The following is a 25,045-nucleotide window of genomic DNA, read 5'->3' as shown; positions in this document are numbered from 1 at the left end:
CTATGATTAATTACTTCAGATTCTATTCTAATCCACTGTTAATTCAAAATGTTTGAACACCAGAGAGCTATATTTACATGACTGAAGTCACAAAGAAAGAGAAGCTACTGAAACATGGTCTCTTGACCTAAAGGTCACTTATTTCAGCATAGACAAACACACATACAGGGCCAAACTTCGCTCTTGGCTATGCGCACCAGATTCCCACTGAAGTCAGTAGGGAGTCGTGTATATCCTAAGGCAGAATTGGGTTCTCTTAGATCCCAATTCTGCAAAGATTTGTGCACATGACTCACACTATTCTACGTTAAGAACTTACATACATCTTCACAGGGTTCAGGCTTTAGTCTGCAGCACAGAAAAAAAATGACAAGTTTAAAATTTTATTTTTTTTTTACAAAAATAAACAATTTAAGGAACAAAAGTACAAAAATTTCTGAATGTACAAACTACAAAATAGTATGACATTGGTCACTTTTAGCTTTTAATTTATTGCTTTCACTGAAAGCAAATCCTCTAGACACACTATGCCTATAAAATGCATCTATTTATATAGAATTTCAGGCTAGTTTTTTCATTTTTCATTTCATTTGTTCTAAGAATTAGTAAGAAGCACCTTAGAAAACCAAGGATTTGAGGATAATACAAATGGAAAGTCTTCCATGGCAAGATTTTCATCAAAAATTGTGTTGTTCAAACCGCTAGATTGCTTTGCTGATCTGTCAGTGAAATATTTTAGGGAATATTTTGGACAGCGATTAAGGCCTTGATTCAGCAAAACACTTAAATATATAGTTAAAGCTATCCCTATTCAGCAAAGCACTTAAGCATGGGCTTACATCCCCATGGCTTCAGTGGGACTACTCATGCTTAAAGTTGGCATATGCTTAAGTGCTTTGCTGGATCAGGGCCTAAACAACTGAAAATATGGCTTTATTAAATTAAAAATAAATGTTTTCATAAACTTTTAAAACAAAATGAAAATTGGCTACATTTTTGAAATTATAAATATGGCTGAGATCCATTGATGGCAGGCCCATGGTATTTCTACAAATGTTTTTGGTCTTGCATATCTGATAACATTGACATAAATGTTGATTGTCTTCTATAACATTTGATATTTAAAGCTTTGTAACTGATAAGCTTCATTAACTCTGTAGTGATTGTACTTGTCTAAATAAATATCATGGCAGATGACCCAGACTTCCTATGGAACTTATGAACTTCCAGGTCTGCGCAAATATGTACAGACCTAATTAACCTTGGTTAGAAAGGCTTGGGTTACCTACTGCTTTATAACCCAACTTATATTCCAACAGTGTATCACATTTTGTATTTTGTTCTGTTTTAAAAAAATCACATTTTGAAAATGTTGTTGTATTGCACATTCATCCTGGTCATGCAGGTCATTTCTTTAAAGTTTTGCTTAGCACTCTAGATTAGAATGAGTAATAGTGCAATTATCTCTCCCTCCCGCAGACATCTTGTACATAACAGCTGTCTATATTTATACACAAACAGCTCCTGTCATTTACAAGTCAGACTAAGCCACTTAAGCTGTCAGCCTGTCACTTTCACATATGTTATCTTGTCAGGATCAGGCACGATATGATTTGAGCCCATCTTGAAGAAGACAAGCTGCCGACCTAAACAGAACATGAAAGAAGAAAATAATTAGAAGTGATTACCAACATTTTGGTCTATTCCAAACATTGAAATCTCATATCCTGATTCTGTCTCTGCATTCTTTAAACTACACAGGAGGCCAAATTCTTCTCTCTCTTAAGCTGGTATAAATCTAGTCTTTCTGCTGAAGTCACAAGGGCCAAAGTGCTCTCTGTTACACCAACACTACATTGATTTCCATAGGTTTATTATGGATTCAAACCAGTATCACTCAGAGCAGAATCTGGCCTAATATAGCTACTCCAGGTAGATGCTAGGATAAGTGTGGTCAAGATTTGGCTCTGTGGAGTTGCCTAGGTGTAACTAAGGGAAGCATTTCAAGATTAAAATTGTATTAATCTGATTTATTTATGGAGTTGAAGGAGCTGCTGTAAGTCATCCCATTGACTTTAATGGGCTCTGGATAACAGCTTAAATGAAGAGCATTCACTAGATCATGCAAGAATATCTTCTTGGACTGCTTGAACCTACACAAAAAATGTATATATGCACCAAATTTGGCCTACTCTGAAACACAGATGCTAAATAAGTCATCTCTTGTTGTTCTGCAGCTCAGATTTTTAAGTCAACTGTAGCAGATTTTCCACTCTTACCAACAAACTAGTACAACCACTGAGTGATGGGCAGCCTGTACCATTTCCATTACGTAATCAATCCTTTCATAAGCCAGAGTTCATTTAAGGCTGTCCTTCAGTAAGGTGTTGGTATTTGCTGCTGCCTCGCTAGCCCTTTCTGCTCTCATCATGCTTGTCAAACTAGGATCTTTCTTACATCCCCTCTATCTGGATGTGGTCCCAGCATACTGAAATCCCTAAGGCACCCACTGTAATTGATAAAGGAGAGTCACTGGAATGTACACTACTATGTCCTTATGCAGTTATTCAACCTTCCCCTACCTTCTGTCTCAAGGTAATACAGCCAAACGTTATTCCCACAAATCCTGCCTCTTAAGATGGATAACAACATTTCCCTAAAAATCATATCACATTCTGATCTGTATGTCAACAACTATGGTTTTAAATAATCAATAACTCGTCAGAATGCCTGAGAATAAAGTGATAATGTAGCAGCAATTAAAGTACTATTTTAAATAATTATTTTGATGGTGATATGCAATTAAGGGAGTTGTTCCTTTCTTCCTACAAATCTCACCAGAGCTCAAGAAGGTGTTTTTAGTGGCATCTTTGATAAATCTGATTGTCATGTAATGGACAGTATGGTATGATAAGCTAGAAAGTGTTGGCTCCCCAGGATAAGACTTGCATAAGCCTGTGATATATTTTTGGTTCCAGGTAGGCCTCTGTTCACGTCTTTGGGGTACACAATGGCTGTGACGACCCACAGCTGCATACCACACCTTACAGTGAATATCATCCTATGGACAACTTTTTATATATATATATATATATATAAAGTGTCTATTGTGGGTGCCTCCAGTTTTGGGGTACTTGAGTGAGATAAAGAGCCAGATTCTGGCCTGGTCTAAATTAACATAGCTCCACTGAAGTCAAAGCTCCATTGATTTACACTAACTGAGAATCAGCTTTAGGGGGTCTCTAGCTGGACACCAGAAACCAAGCTACCAAACTAAGTGGCCACTTCTAGATATGTAGGCCTGCATCTTTGCTATCTACCCACAATGGGGCACAATGCACGAGCAGGTAAAGTAGCCCAATGTTATGCCCAGGTAGTGTTGTCATTTCTACATTTCTGCCTTAACTGTTTACTCCCTTTTTGTGTCACTGCTGTAGCATCATTTACATATAGATCTTAGTGCACAATGACTTTTAAGATTAGAATGGACTTTCCCAGAGCAGAACACTACTGTGCGGAGAAGCTGAAGGAGATTTTTCTTGTGCAGTCATATCGTTTCTTTAAACTAGGGTTTTACAGCCTCAAGTATTTGTATGGCTCCTATTACCACAGTATCTGAGCCCTTCACAAATCACAACACCCCTCTGAGGTAGGGAAGGGCTATCGTCCCCTCAGACGGGAACGGAGACAGGGAGGGTATAGCTAGACTGCTTTTTAAACCTGCAGCAGCAAATTTCAGTTACCAGGGCTACCGACAGGCTCACACCAAAAACAGCTGTGTACCCGGTGCAGCTCAGGCTCCAAAACTCACCCCACACTGAGCTTCAGAGCCCAGGCTCCTGCCCAAGCCCAGACATCTCCACAGCTGATTTTAGTGCTGTGGCACAAATCTAAAATTCACTGCAACAGGTGTTCACACACAGTGTAGACATTTCTCTGGACGTGAAGTGACTTACCCAAGCTCACCCAGGAAGTCTATGGCAGAGCAGAGATTTAACCCCAGCTCTCCCAAATCCTAGGACGGTGCCCTAGCAACTGAACCATCCTTTGTCTAGAAAGTTGTGCCAACTCTCCTTACCAACAAACTGCATCTAAACCAGAACACCAACTGCTTATTTATTACAGCTGACAACAGCACAGCATTCCCGTCAAGATCAGGACGCTCTTCTGTCTGCCAGAGGGTCACTGCTGAGTGATAGCAGGAGGGATGAGAGAACGTGTTTGGCCTAATTTCAAACCAGATCACATGCACTTGAATGTTTCTTTCAAATTCAAATGTTGGACCAAATTTTGCCTATCTTACTCATGTGAAAACTCCCAGGGAGGTCAAGTCCCTGTGATCCCTGTCCAGCTGCCCCCAACTGATCCCCTCATGCCAGGCTATTCTTAGTCAGTGCATAGACCCCCCCTATGGAGCACAAATAAAGTACAGCCTAGCCCACCTCCTCTGCTCAGCTCCAACTGAGGGTTAAGAGACATCCTCCCATCTCTAGCAACTATGCTCCCATGAGCCTACTTCAGTGTAACTCATTCACCAGATGGTTTCAAAACCATACATATTTATATGGGCCAGTAGCTTGTTTTGGATTATTAGCACCAGCTGCTGCATTTGTTCAATGGCACCCGTTACCTGTCCACGTTGTCTGGTTGGTCAGGACAAAAGCTTTGCACTGGGAGTGATTCTCACAGACCTCGATGGCTTCGCCAATATCGAACACAGAGAGGAGGCAGCCCTTGTGATGGTAAGAAGGCCAGCACCTGTAGTTCTCATCAGGAATAGCAGCTTCAGGTATCGGTTGGTACTCTGCAAAAAACAGAGCTAAGCAATCAGTTGGAATCTCTTCTGAAAGAGTTTGTTAAATGCCGTGAGGGGTGGGGAGAGAAGGCGTACGAAGGGACGTGTCTCATAATCTATCACATAAGATTTTCATCACCTCCATTCGCTAAAACCTCTTTGGTACTCTCATTTATTTATTTATAGAAAAGGGTCTGTCCATAAAACTGTCCGTACACAAGATGTTTTTGCCTCCTTCCTGAGCAGGCACGATAGATTTTATGTGGGGTTTTACTGAGAGAATGTCCCATTCAATAAACAGCATCAACTTGAATGAACTGATTCCCTGTCCTCGTTCTTAACACTGAATGGGACTGTCAGGGTGAGACCTGATCGGGCACTCCTGCCCCTCCCTCTCAGTCAGGAGAGCATGTTATTTTACTCTAGCTTCTTTAGAACATGAAGAAAAGACAGGCTTTTAATTAAGCAAACTTTTTTCCTTGCTCAGATTAACACAAAAGGGGAGTTGCTTGATGGGCCTCAGGGGTGGGGGGGGAAGAGGAGAGACAAAAAGAGCCCATGAAGCATGTCAGCTTGGTTCTTGCCCAGCTCCTCTGCATTGCCCTGTGGATTACTTGGCTCCCTTGGCTGCCGTTCAGTCTCTCTCTTGCCTTTATGAGCTCCCTCTTGTTCTCTGTTCACAGCTCCTCTCAGTCTCCCGGCTGCTTTTGGGCTTCTCTGATGAATGCATCAGCAAAATTAAACTAATCATTTATAAATATTTCTACTTAGCTCCCAGGACACAGAAATAAAAAATAAGTTATTCTAATTGCATCCATTAAGGAAATTGTAGCTGTGTGCCCTACTTCTTTAGTCACTTTAGTTCAAGGATCTTTTGCTTGCAGCTGCAAAGTTCCAGCCTGCTAATATTTCCAGAGAGAGCTTTGTAAGGATGCTCCCAGTCCAACAGACAGTGTTTACTATAGACTTAACAGCCAACAGTTTGATTCATAAAACAATTATTCACCATCTACGGTACATTCCATACTATTTACATAGAAAGTGTGTGAAATATTCAATATGCTCTTATAAGCCTGGTCAAAACAAAAATAAGACATACACCAACACAGTAAGAGTCCAGTCATGTCCCATTTAAGCCAATGGCAAAACTCCCATTAACTACAGTAGATGCAGGATCAGACCCCAAAATGGATTTTAAAAAATGGGGGAAAATTACCAAAAAATGTCTCCTTAAAAAGCTGCTGCATAAATAAGAACAGTCACCGGTCAGACATATGTCATTCAGTATTACATGTAATGGAATTATTTGGCCAGAGCTACAGCAGAGAGACTGATTTGTGTTGATTTGTGCCTTCACGCTAAGGTCAATGAGACTATCCATGTAAGACAAACAACGGGTCCAGTCTACAGCTGCCCTGCTTCTTATTTAGTCAATTATATCAGTGCCAACCGAATGCAAAGTGGAGATGAAATGCTCACCTTGCAGTGGTGTGACTACAAAAGGTGCAAGGCAAAGGTGAATCAGTACACCTAAACGGACACCTGCAAGCTGGACATAATTTTCCTCTGTTACTTAAAAGGTAACATCTACTACAGTGCTGGAATGCCGGTAGGGATCAAGCCCTGGGCCCTTACAGGGAATTCTCAGAGCTTGCCAAGCTCCTGACAACAGTGTCGAAGGCCAAGCTCTAGCAGGCTTCGGCAGGAAGTCTGAGTAGTTAGCATAGCAACCCCAACATCATGTGATAGACCTTCACTATACAAACAGAAATCTGTCTCCCAGTAACCCACCTGTCAAACTGCAATTTACTTTTCAAAAAACTCTTTCACAGGCAAATATATTTTAAAAGTCTCTCTACTACATATTACATTGTTTCATTTCTAATGTGTTACTATATATTCAATGTTTCTCTCAAGTTTTCCTCAACTCCCAACCCTACCTACCATTACAATTCTTTAACCACAGTGGGCCAGAGCCTCAGGTGGCACGACCTGAGCAGCTGAAGCCCTATTTCCTTCATACAGCTATAAAGAAAAGCAGTTCTCAATAACTTTCAGAGACCGACGGCTTGCTTTGATTGAGGGGTGTGAATTATAGAGTGAGCTAATGTGTTGTGATCTAACCATCCCGTGTAGACCCTGCTGGCACAAATTCAAAAAGGTACCTCGTTCGTGTTCATGTAAACATTAGAGTGAAGTTAGTCTTCCTACTTGGAGTAGCTCTGAGGTGTGCAGCAGTGACCTCTTTGTCCAGTTCCTAGAGCAGGGAAGCCACAATGGTCTGCAAAAGTCTCTGCGCTCTGTACTAATGTAAATAGTGTTGCACTGTATTTAGTAAATGATCGTCCAAACCACAAAAATATACACAGAGGAAGACTAATACATTCCCTGGCTGGGACGTTACTAAGCTTCCTTGCACAGTCCAGGAAGAGGTAGAAACATAGGAGGCCAACGGGGAGTGTGGACGAACAGGACCTCCCTGTGGATAGCTCTGGCAGAACCCCAAGAGTGGCACATTTCGCAGAATACTCACAAATTCTGGGGTTTTCCAGCAGGGGTGCTGGAACAATTTGTATAGTGGAGGTGCCGAGAGCCATTGAACAAAACTGTAAACCCTGGATATAAAGGAAACCACTTCAAGCCAGGGGGTGCAGCAGCACCCCCAGTTCCAGCACCTATGTTTTCCAGTATGGGGAGAGTGTAGGGAGGAGGGGAAACGAGAGGGGATTGTCATGGGGTTTCCTTTCCATTGTGTGGGTTTTCCTGTGGAAAGGCTGATGTCCTGAGCATGATGCATTTCAGCAAGCACAATGTGAAAAGATGCACAGTTTACTTTTTAAAAGCATTAAAGTTTTCCCACAAAAAGCCTGATCCAATATTTACAACTGGACTTTGCATGAAACGTAGCTCATTATGGATCCTCTCCTGCTTCCCCTGAAGTCAACAGAAAATCTCCCATTGGCTTCAGGGACAGCACCCTCGGGTCCTTAACATATGAGTAACTGCCAAAGTGAGGACCATATGGCAACCCTGACAGCCACATCAAGACACTCTTCAGCTTCCTTCTCCATACATCACTTTTCCCCTTACCACTAACGTAATAACTCTTACTACATTTTCCCTTTAATCATTTTTTTATGTCTATTTTTAAAATAGATGTGAGGGGGTGAGCTGCTCCCTAAAGGCCAGCTGTGCCTCTGCCATAAGTGGCCCTGCAGGGGAGGAACAGGAAAGGAGGCTTTGCCCCTACTTGTGTGGCCTACAACAGGAAAGCCTAAATCATAGCCCTGAATGTAGGGGCTGCTGTCAAGAGGCTTTGGTCCCCTGGCAGCATCTCACCTGAAAGAGGGCAGCAAGGATGACAAGTAGGCTGAAATGTAGCTCCTTCCTCTCTCTCTCTCTCTCTCCAGCCAGCAGAGCTTTCCAGCCTTGCAGTGGAACAAGTTTGCTGTACCCCTTTAAACCGGTGCCACAAATTATTCCTCCTCCTCAATTAGGGAGCTCCAGGAGACATCCTTCCCCCACCAGGGCGGTCAGGCCCATGTGGTTTTTTGGGTTATAGAAAATATCTTCGAATTGCTTGTACCTAAACCTAGAAAAAACTCTAACTCAGAACAACCACCACTGAATACTGGTCTGAAAAAGTGAATCCTTTTCCAAAGATTCACCTTGTCTCATAACATGGTGATCTAGTATCTTTGTAATTTGCACAAAGAAGAAAAAATCATGTGAACACTTGTGTATACACTTCAAAGCAAGGGTCTGATCCATAGCCTTTACTTGTGTGAGTAATCCCATTGTGCTGTGAGTATTTGAAACCAAGACACTTTACTCACTTAAGCAGGGCTATCAGGATAAGGAGCCCTTACTTGAAGGCAACTGGACAGTTACTTAATTAACAGGAGTTCTGACAACACTAATTGGTATGCCCAATTAAAAGGAAAGCTATGTATTTTAGATATGCCCAAATGTAAACATTCAAATACATAATGAATCAAAATACTGATAAACGCGGTACTAATGCAATGGTTCAGAGAGCATTCCTCTCCTATCCAAAACTTGCTCAATCTGAGATAAACCATCAAGATGAAAAATAAACCCACTAAGTGATAACTTTCCAGTCACTCACTTTCTATCCATTTGTTTTTATGTTCATGTCACTCACCTACCTCTTTGTGGTTCACTATGTAGTATATAGCAAGATAAAAATGTTACATAGCTCACTTGTACTTTGTTGTATGCATCAAAGAGAGGTTTGAATGAGATTTGTAAAAGCCACATCAGGACTCTTTACCTGCTGCGTGAAACGGCTTAAAAAAAAAAACTAAGTTGCATTTCTCACACAACAAATTTAAATGTTCATCCTGGTCACAATGGTTCAATGTACTTGTTCTATTTAGAAAAACCCGACTGATTTAAAGACAGCTTTAGCTCAGGTTTTTGTCTTCCCAAACCTGAAACTTACTTAAATGGAGTTCTTGGAATTTGAAGGCTCACAGCAGTAAATCACATCATAAAAAAGGTCAAAGTTCTGGTCGATTTCCAGACTAATGGTGTTTAAAACCAATAAATACTTGCCTAATACTATAAATGCAGCAATAAATTTACACTTTCACATACATATACACAATTTGACATAGCATACTTAAAGTCTATCGCTGTAAAGTCAAGGAATAGATCAAAGAATTACACTGTGTTCATAAATAACTCCTTACCAATGCCCTAACCAAAAATATTCCTTTTCACTTGTACATATTTTTGTAAAGGTTGAAGCAAATAAACTTTTACTACACTAGGCCTGATTCTGTTATCACTTATGCCATTTTTCATACCAGTTTAATCTCTGGGACCAGATTCTCCATTCACGCTAATTTAATCAGAGCCGGGCAGGAAACAATTTTCCCATCCTGCAAAAATTTGAGATTTCAAAACATTTTCCCAGTCCAAATCATGATTAAGTTGAAATCTAAAAATTGTTCATGAACCAAAACTCCAAGATGTTTTCTTAAATCACTCATATTTCATTTAGGTTTTTTTAATTATCTATAAATTAACCTGAATTCTGAAGTAAAAAGTCATTTTAAATAAAAAAAATTTTCCTTTTCTTTCTTTCTAAATGGGAAATTAGTTGAAACTGACCCATTCCCATGAAGTTTGCTTTGTTTAACTGGCATTTTCCAACAAAAAATGTTTAGCTGAAAAATTCCCAGGCAGCTCTAGATGTAAGGTAAGTAGCTCCAGCAAAACTGGGGCAGTTACACTGGGAAAAAGTCAATGTAAACCAAGATCAGATTCAAGCCCATTCATTTATGTTACTTGTCAATTTACGGCAGTGTAACTTAGATCAGGCCCAAAATGTCCTAAAGGCTCTGGCCCACCCCTATATTGCAGAAAAGACATCTTGACAATGTACCATTTCACAGGATAAAGTGATACATTTAAAAACTGAAATCAGTTCATGGCAAACTAACAAATCACTGACCAAATACTATCATTACAAACAAAATAGCAAAGCTTAAAAGGTTCTAATATCCCAAAATTACCTTAGCAAAAAAATCACCTGTGTTGTCCCAGTGCTGACTCTAATATATAAACATGCCCATTTTCACAGTACCAGAGTCAATCATATAAATAACTCCAGGACTACATTATAAACAGGCTGTGGTTTCCCCTTTTTAAGATGCTTAAATCACCCTAAATCTGACTTTAATCAATCCTAATGACCATTTATTTCAGCCACAGCAGCTAGATTGCATTTTTACTACCAGCTACAGCTACCAGTTGGAAAATTGCCCAGTCGTCTTTTCCAGTTATCACCTGCCAATACACCATGGGTCAATGACACAACTGCATCCTTGACAAAGTAATCCTGTTACTCCCTATTTCACCTGCACTTCCATTGTAATGATAAAATAATGAAACCTGCTTCTGGATTTCTTTCCCCCCAACCGCCCTTGCTTGTAGTTAAACATAAAGGGCCTGATTCTACCAATCTCAGTAATACCTTGCTATACAAATAGTCCCACTGATTTCCCAATGAGTACAGACAGCAGAATCACACTCTGAATAACAGAAGAATATACTTATTGCTTCACATCATACGTTCAGAGTAAGAAACAAAGTATAAACTTTGATATTACTAACGTTTGCCCTCCTGATGTTATATTGGTTTGCTTGACTTTCAGCAGATCTCATTTTACATTTGTCCGTGTTTTCATATACTATATTAAATTCGTTCCAAAAGAATGCCCTATAAATATGGCTCTTAGGCAAAAGTTAATGTGAATCTGCGTTATACAAAAGCTGTTTTGGGAGGGGGTGGGGGCACTACATGCCCATGCCAGCAATAAAACAGTAGTATAGCAGGGAAAATTACTCATCAAGTTTATTCCATTTATCTCCACTTCCAAGCACACCTGCCCTCCTCCACTAAATCACTGCAGCCATTTGGAGAGTGCTGTAGTCAAGTGAAAAAGGCACCTGGATAGGACACTGACCTGCTTCATGATCTTGAGTAAGACACTTCTCTTCTCTGTTTCCACTCCATCTTTTGTCTGTCCTGTCTATTTAGACTGTCTGCTCTTTGGAGCAGTGACTGTCTCTTATTATGTACCTGTACAGTGCCTAAGCACAATGAAGCCCTTGTCTTGATTGGAGCCTATCAGGGCTGCTGCAGTACAAATATTTACATTTTGTCCTCCTGTCAACATTGCACCATGAGAGGAGAAAAAGTTGGATTTTTTTCCTGGCTCATGCATTGACAATAGAACTGTTAACCAGGGTCCAACTAAAGGGGCAGCTTCTACCTGCAGTTACGCCTCTGCAGTGCAACCTCATTGAAGGTAGCTGTATCGGAGACTGGGGTTGCACAGATGTGACTGAGGCAGAATTTGGCCAGCAAAATCTTTATTGGTGTATGAAAAACTGTATTAAAATTGTAGAGCTATCACATTAAATGCTCAGGGGATTCCCAGGTTCTACTTGCAGGCAGTGGGCTTTGGAGGGAAGTGTGTGAGCAATACTCTCGCAGCAGACAGGCAGTCTAAAATAAAGTGAGACGACCTGTGCCTCTCTGTCTTAGGGAGCAGCCTGCTTTGTCTCTCTATTTTTGGGTTCTTCTGTATTATTCTAAATTCTAAAAAAAATCAAGTATTGTTACAATACTTTTGCTGGAAGGTAGCACTGTATTGTTTTATCTAACTTCTCTGTTCCTATGCTGAAAACGTACCAAATGGGCGTGATACCACACAAGCCAGAAAATGTATAGGGTCAGATTTTTAAATATATTTAAGCTGCTAAAGATGCAGCTAGACACCTAGTGGAATTTTCAGAAGCTCCTAGGTGCATAGCTCCCAACTGGAGTTCAGCATCTCGTAGCGAGATTTTCAACAGGACTTAACTGCCATTGGAGTTAGGTACCTCAGCACTTTTGAAAATTCCACTAGGTGCCTATCCGCATCTTTAGCGGTGTAAATAAAATCTGGCCCCTAACACGTCTGAAGGTCCAGCCCAGCAATTAGAAAAAACATTTTTACTACTAAATGTGTGTGATCAAATTTGACCTAGAGCAATGGAAAGTTAATAAATATGAAACTCCATGATGCCATTTTTAGAGCCACTTTTCAGAGCAGAAAGGAAAGGAGTACCTTGGCTGTACAAGGGTAGAGATGTATATCCTACTGTCTACACATGGGGGAAAGGTATTTTCTCAGGGCCATGTCATTATATTTATGCTACAGGCCTGTGAAAGAGAGTCAGACCTACACCCTATGGAAGACAGCTACTGTCTCTCTGGGGCTGCTGCATGCTGATGGTAGAGGTGAGCACTCTGTTCCATAACTACGCACTCCCGTGGATTGGCCCCACTCCATGGGCCAATAAAGATGGGGGTCAGACCATGCCTCTTCCCTTCTCATTTTCAGGCTCCTGCCCCACATGTGGCTGCAAAAACAATCCTTGTGCTCCCTAAAGTGGAGAGAGCACACAGACTGCTAGCAGGGGAGGCCCTTGCATGACCAATGGGAGGCTTCCTCCATGCTCCTCTATCCCTACGTGACTCAGTAAGAGGCCTCATTCAATCTGGACCTATATGGTTGTGGAAAAGGACACCACAGGGACACAATCCTGGCCAAAACGAATTCATTTAGAATCTGTGAGACTATTTGTAGGGAATTGTTTGTAATGTAGTCCCAGCTGTAGCATATATGTCTTTAAGTATCTTCAAGAAAGTGCATATTGTCTTTTGTAGCTCAACCTAATATGGGGTATAAAAACTGCCTGAATATAATCTGTCCCCACCCTCCAATGTTTCTCTCTCTCTCTCTCTCACACACACACACACACACACACACCATTAAAATTTCTCGAGCACGTTGCTACAGTATTTTTTAAGAAATATTATTGCACCGTAAATATTTACATACAGCACAACCCTGCCAAAATGTCAAAGGACAAAGGAAAACAGGGAATGTCTTTTACCTTACTCCTTGGCATTCTGTGTCTAGAGTCCTGTAAATGTACTTGGTTCAACAACTTCTTTTATTTCTGCTAATTATGCCTTTCTTTTGGCTAACCCACCCCTCAAGAATTAATAATGGGTCACCTATTTTCTTTAATGAATAACAAATCTACACGTTTTACTAGCTGTAGTGCACCTCATACATTTTTGTGTAACTCCTGAATTCAATGACAGGTTGGGCTGAGGAGGTTAGACTAAAACTCCAGAGCCAGACCCTCAGCTGGTTTAAATCAGCATCACTCTTGAAGTCAATGAGAGTTTTGCTGTAGACTTCAACGAAGAAGGAATTTCACCCATAAAATCCAATGGGTTTGTACAGTATAGTATTCTTGTAGTTATAGCAATACTACTGTCATTTTAGAAATTTTTTTTACAAGGAAATAAATATATGATCCACATTGTTCAATGTTTTCAGAAGAAGAGACTAATTACAGAAAACGTACATGGCTATTGAAGGACTTCTTCCCCAACCCCTTCTCTACTTAGCTTCAGTAATTTAGAAGCAAAGCCTAGAGTATAATATAAATTTACAACACTGTAAAATGTTTTACAGCTGAAACACAGTGAAAGCTTAAAGACCCAAGTCCTTCTGTGTCATGACCGTGGTTCATGTTGTTAAATTTAATTTATGGACAGGCTCAGATTGACAAGAACTTTCCTAGTGTCGCTTTCCTACTGATGGTCAATATCACCTTTCTCACTTGAAAAGGGTTTCCTTGCAAAAACATAGGTCATATAAAGAAATCTGTTTCATGAAAGGTCAGATTTCAGCATTTTCCTTACGTCCCTTTTCAGAGATCACCATTACTTCTTGTAAGGATTTACAACTCTCTATTAAAGACAATGGATAACTCAGTTTCTAGTTATGAAGCACCATGAGTTGAACCTTCTAATGTTCCTTTTTTAAAAAGAGATATCACTTGGAGTTCCTGGATCTGAACCCACTATTGTGGCTTTAGTTTCAGTATAGATTCTATACCAGAATGAGCTCATTTTCTAGGTCTCTTTCAGATGTAGCAGGAATCTGTTGGTAACAGTTATTTGGTGAGATTTCAGCCCAAAATGGAGGCAACCTCACATGAGCTGTTAATTTCTTGAGATTTCCATTATTCGAGATGGTGGAAATCTTGTGAGATCTGGTCACCTGATGAGATTTCCACCATTTAGACCGAAATCTAATGAGAACAACCTTGTAAGATTTTGCCTCATTTTAACCTGAAACCAAATCATCTTTGGATTGAGAGTTTTGGTTTAACCAGAAACCAAAGCCTGGCTCCAATTCAGCCTCGAACCCAAACCACAATCCCTAGCCCAACCCTAAATCAGCTCAGCATCTGACAAACAGCCTCCTCCCCCGTCACTATATTATAGAACAAGACAGAAAAAGAACAAACAAGCTGCCACTTAAAAGAATATTTTTCCCTTGCCTTGGGAGAGAGTTATACAGCGTCCTGTGATGTGCTACTGGTTTCGCTGTCTTTCCACAGACAACATTTTGAGTGGTGTTTTAAGGTGAAATTTGTCTCACCCACATAAAGTGCAAGGGATTAGGGAGTTGAAATCCTCCTCTCCCCCGCCCAGGCAGGGTCAGAACCTGAGTGTGAAACTGCCTTTGTGGCTGCTTTTGCCTCTGTGGCTGCTGAACTGATGGGTTGGAACAGTATTCATGACCCCTCCCCACCACTTGCAGTTGTTACATGGCCCAGTGGCCTAAACTACTTATTCTGTGGTCCCAGCATGGCTTGGGAGTAGTGTTGCCTTGTGTGCTGGACCAGCATTCGGCTGTTCTCCTGAGCATCCAATCCTCCCCTACTACCACACCCTGCCTTGCAGCTCCACTGCACCATCAGGAGAATTTCACCGTTGGGAAAATCATCTTTGGATTGAAAGTTTTAAAAAAGTGAGTCGTCATGCTAAAAGTGAAATCTTGAAAGAGAGGAGCCTGTGTGGAGAAGGAAGGATGCGAGTGGACACATGGGGCCTCATTACACTCATTTGCCCTGAGGCCTTTTTAGACTCCTCTGAGAGGATAAAGTAGGGTGACCCAACGTCCCAATATTAGGGGCTTTGTCTTGTATACGCAACTGTACTCCCCCTACCCCCAAAAAGGGTATTCCGATTTTTCATGCTTGCTATCTGGTCACCATAGGATAAAGGGGCCTTAAAATATTAATACATTATATATTTACACTATAGTGGTGTACATTTACATTATATATTTACACTATAGTGGTGTAAAATGGCCTTAGTGCAAATGAGAAATAGGCCCATGCATTCTGAAGACATGGTATCTAAGTATGAAAATTTACCCATAAGTCAACAAGGTCTTGTTTCAGTGTAATTTCTGCGAGGATATTTGATTTCTCTTGATTAAATTATTTTATGTGAGGATTCAGCCAATGGTAAAGAACCTAAATGTTGTGTTAAATCAGAATTTTATTAGAATTGCATAAAACTGTGCTCCCATACTCTATGTGCTGTTACACAGAGCAATTTCTATACCCTTTACTCATGTTGAGTAGCACTTTGCTCCCTGAGCAGTTCCTGGGACTACTTGCAAACAAAGGCACTAGCCAACATGAGTAAGGGTAGCAGAATCTGAGCCACAGTTATTCAGGATTATACATAACTAAACCACATATGAAATACAGAAACCTAATCTGAGTGCAGGTCTGCTCCATATCAGTGAAACCTTGCACTGTTACATCTAGCATTGCTGTCTTGGGTTTTCTCCTGGCAATTCTTTATAAGCAGGACAGCCTTTAAAATTCAAAACCTCATATTGTCCTGACACGGCAGCTATATCTGGAATCAGCCAGCATCATAGAAAAACCTCAACCTTCCTGGCACTTCCTCAACAAAGGATGTGTTTGTACTGTTGATTGTGCTGCTGAGAATGATTTGACTGTGTTGACAGGTATCACTCAGCAAAGACTGTGATGAAAATCTGAACATTAGAAAGTTAAATGAACACCTGAAACAATTTTCTTGCCAATTTTACAACTAAATAAATATCGAATTATTTGTGATTAGTGAGCCAAATTCATCCCTGGGGTCAGAGTCCACTAAAGTCAGCAGAGTTACACCAGGAATAAATTTGACTCATGAGTCGGTCACAAGGGAAATGCTTTACTGAACTTTTCTAATCCTTTACCCTAAATCCATCTTCATTTACCACCCATCTCTTTCTCTCTGCTATGCATATGCAGGAAAACCATCATATTTTCCTATCACCCTCCAGCAGCTCAAAGTATGACATGGATATTGCACCTACAAAAAGATAAATTCTGCACAGCATCTTTTTTAAGTGGTTTGTCTAAACAAGAACATTTACTTATTCCCCTCTTTCAAATGTTACATTCTGTAATGTGGTCCTCAAGGTAGAATACTGATCTATTCTTATGTTTGAAAAGCACTGTTTTCATTTATGGTGCTATACAAGAGATTTTTGTTAAGATGTAAAAGAAAAACCTTAGCATGTAAACTTTATGCAATTTCTTTGTCAATTTATGCAGTTTTGTTACCTTATCACTTCTGCAAGCTGAAGGCTGCAGGGATTTTCCCCTGCAGAGTAGGTAGGAGGCTTAATGCTTCTAACCTGCAGCAGCTGCAAGATCTGCAAGGAAATCCCATGAATCTTAAGATATCCATGCAGAGCTAGGGTATTATCATGGAGATAAATTGGCTCTCTCTTCATGGGCTCCCTGCTCTGGCCTGCCCCAAACTCCCACCTCAGGGAGGTTCCAAAATGCAGGTTGAGAGATAAGTGTTTTGACATGATTTACCTTTCAGCAGGAGTTTATACTGAAGATTTCCCACAGGTTTGACGTGGTTGATAGCTACTCTCCATGGCATCAGCAACCCACCTTAGTACTTTCCTTGGTACCCGTGGAAGTCTGACTATCTGGAAGCCCTGCTGTGGACTTCAATTTCCATGACTTCAGGGACCTTTTTGGTCTCTTCTCCTTATTTCTGCTCCCCTCTACACCTCACAGTCTAGATTGAGCCAATAGCTTTACATTTGTCAAAGGAATACTTTACCAGCTTTCGGCATCCGTGTAGCGTTCTGTAGGTATGTGCCACTCTTGTATAAATGCAAAACTCTTTCTAGCTGAGCCACTGTTTCATCTATTCCCCAGTGGAGTTCTCCTTTAATAGTACAGAAAAACAGTGATTTAGACAAAGAACTTGGAATTAATAGGGATTATATCTGAGTAAGGTTCTAAAGGATCAAGATTCAGCTGTGCCAAACTGCGTGATGTTTTTGTAATGTGGACTTAAAGTCCATTAGGCATTACAAAGTGACTGCCAAATTGATTTTCATATGTGCGATGAGTCAAGCCCTAAAACTGTGTCTCCAAAGCTGTGCAGCTAGTGTACTGAGACAACCAGCTTCCTGTCTGAATAGGATAGGATGGGTTACCCACAAGAGATGGAAACTCCTTTCCAGTGAATTCCCTTTGAAATTATTTATAGCCTGGCACATTATACCCCCCCATAAAAATGTACTGAATACAAGGCAGGGAAAAAAAACCTCTGGCATGAAATCAAAAGTACAGTTAAGACATACTCAAGCTACTCTTGTCTGAATCTCATTTTATGGTAAAGATAATGTTATGGTCTACTCTGGATTCTGAAGCATAAAATCATCTCTAATGTCATCCAGGCGATGTATGCAATAAATTGTCTCCAAGGTTCAAATTCCTCTCAGTAGAGATGGCCCATTCAAGGCCCTCCATACCAATGAATCCCTTAACATGGGACTAACATTTTGCAGAGGGCTGTGCATGGGCCCTTTGGTCAGGGTGAGTTTCATTCTGTGGCCTGGCTTGTTCCTCCTGAGAGCTGCATACAGAGAAGACCAAATTTGGAGTCAAATACTGCTCCGGTCAAACTGCCATTGACTCGCAGTGGGAACTGTACCTATGTAAGGGTGAAACTCATCCCTGTGCTGGGGCCCAGGACAAGGCGCATACCACTTAAATACTACTTAAGACCTCAAAATAGAGAGTTAAATGGTATATAGGCCTCATCTTGGCTCCTCTGAACAGGAGTGAATTTAATTCTAAAGGCACATCTACACTGCATCTGGAGGTGTAATTCCCAGCTCAGACAGATATTCATGGGCTAGCTCTGCCCAAACTAGCACCTAAAAATAGCAGTGTAGCCAAAGTGGCATGAGCAGCGACTCAGGCTAGCCATCCAAGTACAATCCCATCGGAGATACTAGGTAGATACTCCGGTGACTAGCCCATCCACCACAGTTACACTGCAATTTTCAGCATGCTTGCTCAAAGCTAGCCTGGGTACATCTCCTCAGGCTGGAACTTACACCTCCGGCTGCAGTGTAGACGTACCCTAAGTGAGAGCAGAATCTGGCCCTAAAGCAATACATGTAAATGTAGCGCCCTTCCCACCCTCCGCCCCCAAACAAACACTCAAGTTTACAGTAATATGAAAAAGAGAGACATTTGGCAGTATCACATATTTACAGTGGGATTACCTGTAGCATTGACTATCATATCCAATAATGGTCTTAAGGAGGATGGAGCACTGTGTGGCAGAAGATATGTAAAAAAAAACCTGCAATGGAAAAGTAACCCATATTTTAAAATAAAGTTTGCATGGGTCTAGTAACCACTGAACAACATAAACTATTAGAATTTTATTTCTTAAGTCCTTGACCTATTCAGGAAATATAATCATATTCTATAATCAAATAAATATACAGCTGAGACTAGTCACACAGCTGTCTGGCATACCCAGCCTAAGCTGCGATATACAAGGCTGCCTTGTAACTACCTGTAAACGTTCCATTAACACAGAAATTTGCTGTGAAGCCCTATGGATTGTGACTATTTGCCAAGCTGTCTGTACTTGGACAAACTTTATTAAAGGGACACTGTCAAACTCTGAAGTCTTGTTTTTTCCCCAAAAATCCTTAAAAATACAGGTCAGATTTTTGCTTATTTCATTTCACCGATTATTTCCTTTGCAGTTCTGCATTATTTTTAGGCTTTAAGATGAATGGGGGGGGGCAGGGGGGATCATTCTACACCACCGAAATTCAGGACATCTTCAATATTCCCAAGAATATTGGTGCGGTCATCATTAACATGCATTCATGATGTTCCCGAATGGACTCCATGTTTGAATGCACATTCTCTGCTGAAAAAAAAAAAAAAACAACAACAAAACCTGCTAGGGATTCAGGTAGTTTGTATTGCTTTTCCTAGGAAACAAAAAGTAAAGCAGGTTCTACAATTTCTGGCTTAATTTCTCACAAGCTTGAAACAAGCATCTGGTTATGAAGGCTCTTGCCCTGTGCTCAGTGCCTGGTGACACCAAAATGCGAACATTTAACTGGTAATGCAAGTTAAATGGTGATGGCTTCACAAAAACACATCTAGGGTTTGGAAATGCAGTCACAGCAATAATTTCTTGGAATTAAAGGTATGCTGATTTCACTTCTCTGTTATTATTTAAAGGTAGAAGTAATTTCACAGTGCCCCTTTAAATTTCTATTGCTAAGCCAGTATTACTAACCTCTACAAACCCTGTTTCAGAGGGAACATTAGATAAAGATGGACAGTTCAGGATCTGGTAATATAAACAAAAGTACCAGACATAAATATTAGGTAATAAGCAGAATGGTAACACAAATAGGAAATTTTACTGAGAAAGTTGCCTTGTCTATCCTGTAAAGTACAGCTTCCCCATCCCCCACACGGCCATAGAAACTGCAGTGAATCATACTCACTGGAAAAAATAAAGCAGGTTTCACATAAGCATAATTTTTTTAAAGTTAAAGTTATTGATTGGAAAATGTCAGCTACAGGAGCCAGTATTGTGGCCTATTCAGCTGACATACTTCCACTTTATACAATTAATATTTTCTGAAGATGTTAACTTTTTTTATACAAGAGTAAAATTCATCCCTTCTAAAAAGGATATTTACAAAATCCCCACGTTAGATTATTATAAAAGATTTCTTAGTGTTTTATATAAAAAGCAGCACTCTAAATACATAGTGTTTTAAAGGTAAGCAAATCATTACCAATGAAGAATTCATCTGGTAAATGTTTTGCACCTGTAAAATCCATAAATGGATTGCGACTGATCACCGGGAGCATTCTGAAAGTATTTGAAGGTCACAGTTTGCTTTTCAGACTGGGTTGGATATTACAATTGGACAGAAAAGTCACATAGTATTGTTTCTGATCCTCAATTGAATGAGCGTGCAAACATTTTGATATGAACACTCACACGTGTGACTTTGAAATGCATCGACTTCAGTGCCAGTGAAACTCAAACTGGCACTGATGCATCTGATGAAGTGGGTTTTAGCCCACGAAAGCTTATGCCCAAATAAATCGGTTAGTCTCCAAGGTGCCACAAGGACTCCTCGTTGTTTTTTCAAACTGGAACATTCATGCAGAGGCACCTTGTGGCGGGGAGGGGATGCGGAGTCACGTGCGCCGACACCCCCTCCTGCCCCCCAAGATTTCTGCCAGGGTTTATATGCCCTGCCCTGAGTCCCACTGCTACCACCAGAAGAACCTTCACATTGTGCCCTCCCTCCCCCCACTACCGATAGTTACGTTACATCTCTGCATTTATGATTTGTAGATTATAAAGCCAGAAGGGACCACTGTGAGCTTCTAGTAGTCTGACCTCCTGCATTACACAGGCCAGATAACTTCTTTGAATATGATTCCTTTTTGAACTAGACCATCTCACCTACAAAAAGATCCCATATTGTTTTAAAAATGTTCAGTTATGAAGAATTCACCAAACCTATTGGTAAATTGTTCCAATGGTTCATTACCCTCACTGTTAAAAATGTGCACCTTGAGGGCACAAAAGGATGCATATGTGACTGAAGGAAATAATTTAAACATCCAAGCCAATACTTGCACAACAATTTTTTGTAATATTTTCTCAGCTCTAATAATCCACCCTGAGAAGGAACCAGGAGACTGGCCTAGTGATGTTTCTCTTGGGTGGCTCTAATAAATTCAGATACTACTGAAAATTTATACCATTGGTTAATGTGCTGCAGGTTTGGACTATCAAGTAGCACCAGATATGGACAAGAAACCTTTTTTCCAAGCTTCAGAAAGTAGTACTGCCATTCACCTGCCATCACAGTGTCCCAATACATGGGAATCTGGGAACTGGAAAACCTAGTCTCTACCAAGTAGATTGTAGTTTTGTCCTTGCTGAGTGAGCATATAGAGATTGTTGCAGATGCATTCATAAGGGCGGCTGCAGCCTACCATGGTGTAGGTCTGCTTTCATAGCAAGACCTATTGTGTGAGCATAATAATAAGCAATAGGGGGTGCTAAAAGCATTAGGATTTTCAAAGTGTAAAAACAGATCTTTAGAAACTGATGACCAGATGGAATAGTTCAGGGGTTCTCAACCTTCATTGCACCGCGATCCCCTTCTGACAACAAAAATTGCTACACGACCCCAGGACGGGGGACTGAACTTTGAGCCTGCCCGAGCCCTGCCGCCCTGGGTGGGGAGCCAAAGCCAGAGCCCCACTGCTCTTGGGATGTGGGGGGGGGGGGCAAAGCCAAATCCCAAGGGCTTTGGCCCCAGGCGGGGGGCCTGTTCCCTGAGCCCACACACACTCAGGGCTCAAGCCCTTGGGCTTCAGCCCTGGGCAATGGAGCTCGGGCTTCAGTCCTAGGCCCCAGCAAGGCAAATGCCAGCCCTTGGCAACCCCATTAAAACGGGGTTTTAGAACCTCTGGAATTGTTCAATAGCACTCTCACAAATGTTAACCACTGTGATAGAAAAAGACAGCTTTCTTCAGTGAGACCAGCAACCATTCCATGAAATCACTGTGTCATGGGCATATCCCCATTTATGATAGTGTAATGGCTGAAAAGCACACTTAAACATTAAACGTTTTTTTCTGGCCAGTCCAGCAAAATGGCCCTAATGAAAAACTAATTCACTAAGGAGGATCTTTAACCCAAGCAAATGGAAAATTTTGCAGAATACACTAAAAATTGCACTGCGCAAATGCACATGACAGTCATGTAGTGGAATGCATTTCAGTGTGGTCAGATAATGTTACACATATGCTGGTAAGTGCATTGGGACAAAAGCAGAAGACTCTCCCTGGAGAAGTCTCTTCTAGCTGTGGTCTGGCAGGGAATGAGTGGTGTGATACTTGAAAGAGAAGCCTAAGAAAGGAGCATACCCAATTATGGCATTGCCTTGAGACCTTCTACCGTCCTATCTGGATCAGTCCACAGCACTCTGTCTCTCCAGCGCACTTGCACATCAAGCCACAACACAATTAGAAGCAGTGCATTAAGAATGAATTCTTGATCCTATGAAAGCCAATAGTAAAGTTTCATTGGGATCAGTGTTTGGTCCAAAGAGTGAGTTGAGTGATCAGCGTTAGTGAAGAGCCAAGACCACAAACATAAAACCCTCATGTAAAATTCCTCAGTTGTAAATCTGAAGAAACCTTAAGAAACAAAATTCTAAGAAACACATTTGAGCTTGACACTTTCTTCAGAGTTCTGACTGGCCAGACATAATATCACCTGATTACCTATCTGCCATGTGCAGACCTCAATGAGGGGCACTGGAGGATGGACAGTAGTGCAAGAAGCAAGCAAATCATTGCCTATTCAAAGAACAGCAATTGGTTTGTTGGCGTACAGAAGCATGGGGTCAATTGTCAGGAGAGAACTATATCACTATATTCATTATAACCCCTGGGAGATTGGTCTACACTAAAGTAGTAAAATGACATTACAAGTTTTTGACTATCAAACAATTGAACCAGCAAGTTTTATAATCAGCAGAAAAGAGGCATGGTCTAATGAGAGAGGCGTATGGTTTAGTGGTCAGAGCACAGAACTAGAAGACAGAAACGTTTGAATTCGAATCCCAGCTCTGAAGTCATTTCACTTCTCAGCCTCAGTTGACTCATACTTAAAAGGGGATGATAACACTTATTAATCGACAGCATTGATGCATTGTGTGAATCATTTAATTAATAATGCAGTAACTGTGCCCAAATCATCCTAAGATTACCCCAGTTTTTCATGGCTATAAATCTTTACTGTGTAATTGACTTCGGTAGAGTTATACCAAAATAGACTTTAGTAGTGAATCAGACCCAATGGTTGCAAAGTACTTCCAAGATATTAATGTTATGTATTATTATTAATTAAACAAATATTTACAACACAAATTATTCATTGTTTTAGTTATTATAACTAATTATAAATTATAATTATAAAGGCCCGATCCAACATTTCCATTGACCTCAATGGCTATAAATGACTATACAGAATTCTTGTCAAATTTTATTCACTTTATCTACTTAGATAACTGGTCATCTACCTGTACGCATTATAAAGATTCCTCTTCTCATTCATATTTCGACATCGGCCCTCCACAGAGCAGGGAAGAGTGAAATTTCTGGCTGGAAACTCTATAAAACAGTCACGGTTACTGGTGCAAGAGCTTTCTTCTATGCTGGCGTCATCCAAATCTGTCACTTTCAGTTCTCCATCTACAATCACAAACTGTCGAGGGCGAAAATCCAACAGCGTCACGGAGCCAAGAGGCGAGTGAGCCAAATAATGCAAAAGCCGAACTAAACTGAGACATATCTGAAAGGTAAAAGCACAGTCTGGGTTACTTGTCTAGTATGGAGCACGTAAAAATAATAATAATAATAATGCATCTGCTTTAATTAAGTTACACACATAATAATGAACCAATATTGGCATTAAATTTATCATCAGAATCAGAGAGTGAGTACATTCCAGGCATTCTTCATAAAATTTAACATTATTCTTTCAATGTAACCTTTAGAAGCTTGATACTAAAACGTGCTTCTTTACCAATTTTTCCCCTATGCAATTTTATTATTGTAGAGTTGCTCATGAGTTCTGAGCTGCTGAGGCTTTTTTGTTTTGTTTTTATTATTTTAATAGAAATAAAAGCATTTTTTTTAATAAAACATCATACGTAGACCCCGATCCTGCAATCTAAGTCTCTTATCCTCTAAAAATGGACACGTACTTAACTTGTCACACTGAGAGTAGTTTGACTTCAGTGGAACTAGTCTCAGTGCATAAAGCTAAGTCTTTGTAGAAACAGGGCCTATCCATGTAGACAGACCCTTCTGTCCACACAGAATCCCATTCAAGTTAATGGATCTCCACACATGTGCAGATTGAGGCCATAGAGGGAAGACTTATCTGGGCTTTGCAAATAGATAGAAGAGAATAATATTTGGAACCTTCAAATTTGGACCCAACCCTATAGTTTTTATTACTGTTGGCAGTTCATTTATGTGAAGACTTGACAATATTTCTTTGTATGTATTGTATAACACACTAATCAAAAACAATATTAATATGCACGCAGCTAAATATTTGCATGCTCATTCACTGTATTCAATTAATGACATGTCTTATGCAGGCTAGAAAGCTTTTTATTGTTTAACATGTTAGCTTTGGTTTTTTGTTAAAACTGTTGTTAAGGCCATATGTATTAAAGTAGTCAAATCACAATTCAGTCTCAGGACATAAATGATATACTCAGGGAAATACTTAAATGCATACTTCAGACAAAAATAGAGGTTGAATGTGGCTTACATTATACTTCACAGACTTTACGTCTGTGAGATATTAGGACTATCCAATACTTCTGTAATCATTTCCCCCGCCTTACCAACCTGAAACAT

The 25,045-nt window shown here is 40.4% G+C and overlaps 1 protein-coding gene across 1 annotated transcript in view; it reads right to left on the bottom strand.

Annotated features, from left to right (window-relative positions):
* Positions 1-476: 476 nt before the first annotated feature.
* The window catches only part of PKDCC (protein kinase domain containing, cytoplasmic), a 45,284-nt gene continuing 20,715 nt past the window's right edge, over positions 477-25,045 (bottom strand). The window contains exons 3-7 of the mRNA XM_077811961.1: positions 23,692-23,963; positions 18,817-18,896; positions 17,355-17,462; positions 4,631-4,804; positions 477-1,646 (exon numbers count right to left, since the gene is read on the bottom strand). Coding sequence (XP_077668087.1) covers positions 1,561-1,646; positions 4,631-4,804; positions 17,355-17,462; positions 18,817-18,896; positions 23,692-23,963 — 720 coding nt within the window. The 3' untranslated portion in view covers positions 477-1,560. The remainder of the gene's footprint in view (positions 1,647-4,630; positions 4,805-17,354; positions 17,463-18,816; positions 18,897-23,691; positions 23,964-25,045) is intronic.

The sequence above is a fragment of the Eretmochelys imbricata genome, chromosome 3 (genome assembly GCF_965152235.1).
Source record: "Eretmochelys imbricata isolate rEreImb1 chromosome 3, rEreImb1.hap1, whole genome shotgun sequence".
In the NCBI taxonomy this organism is placed as follows: Eukaryota; Metazoa; Chordata; order Testudines; family Cheloniidae; genus Eretmochelys; species Eretmochelys imbricata.
Note: the sequence above shows the minus strand (reverse complement) of the source record. Positions and strands in the feature narration are given on the sequence as shown.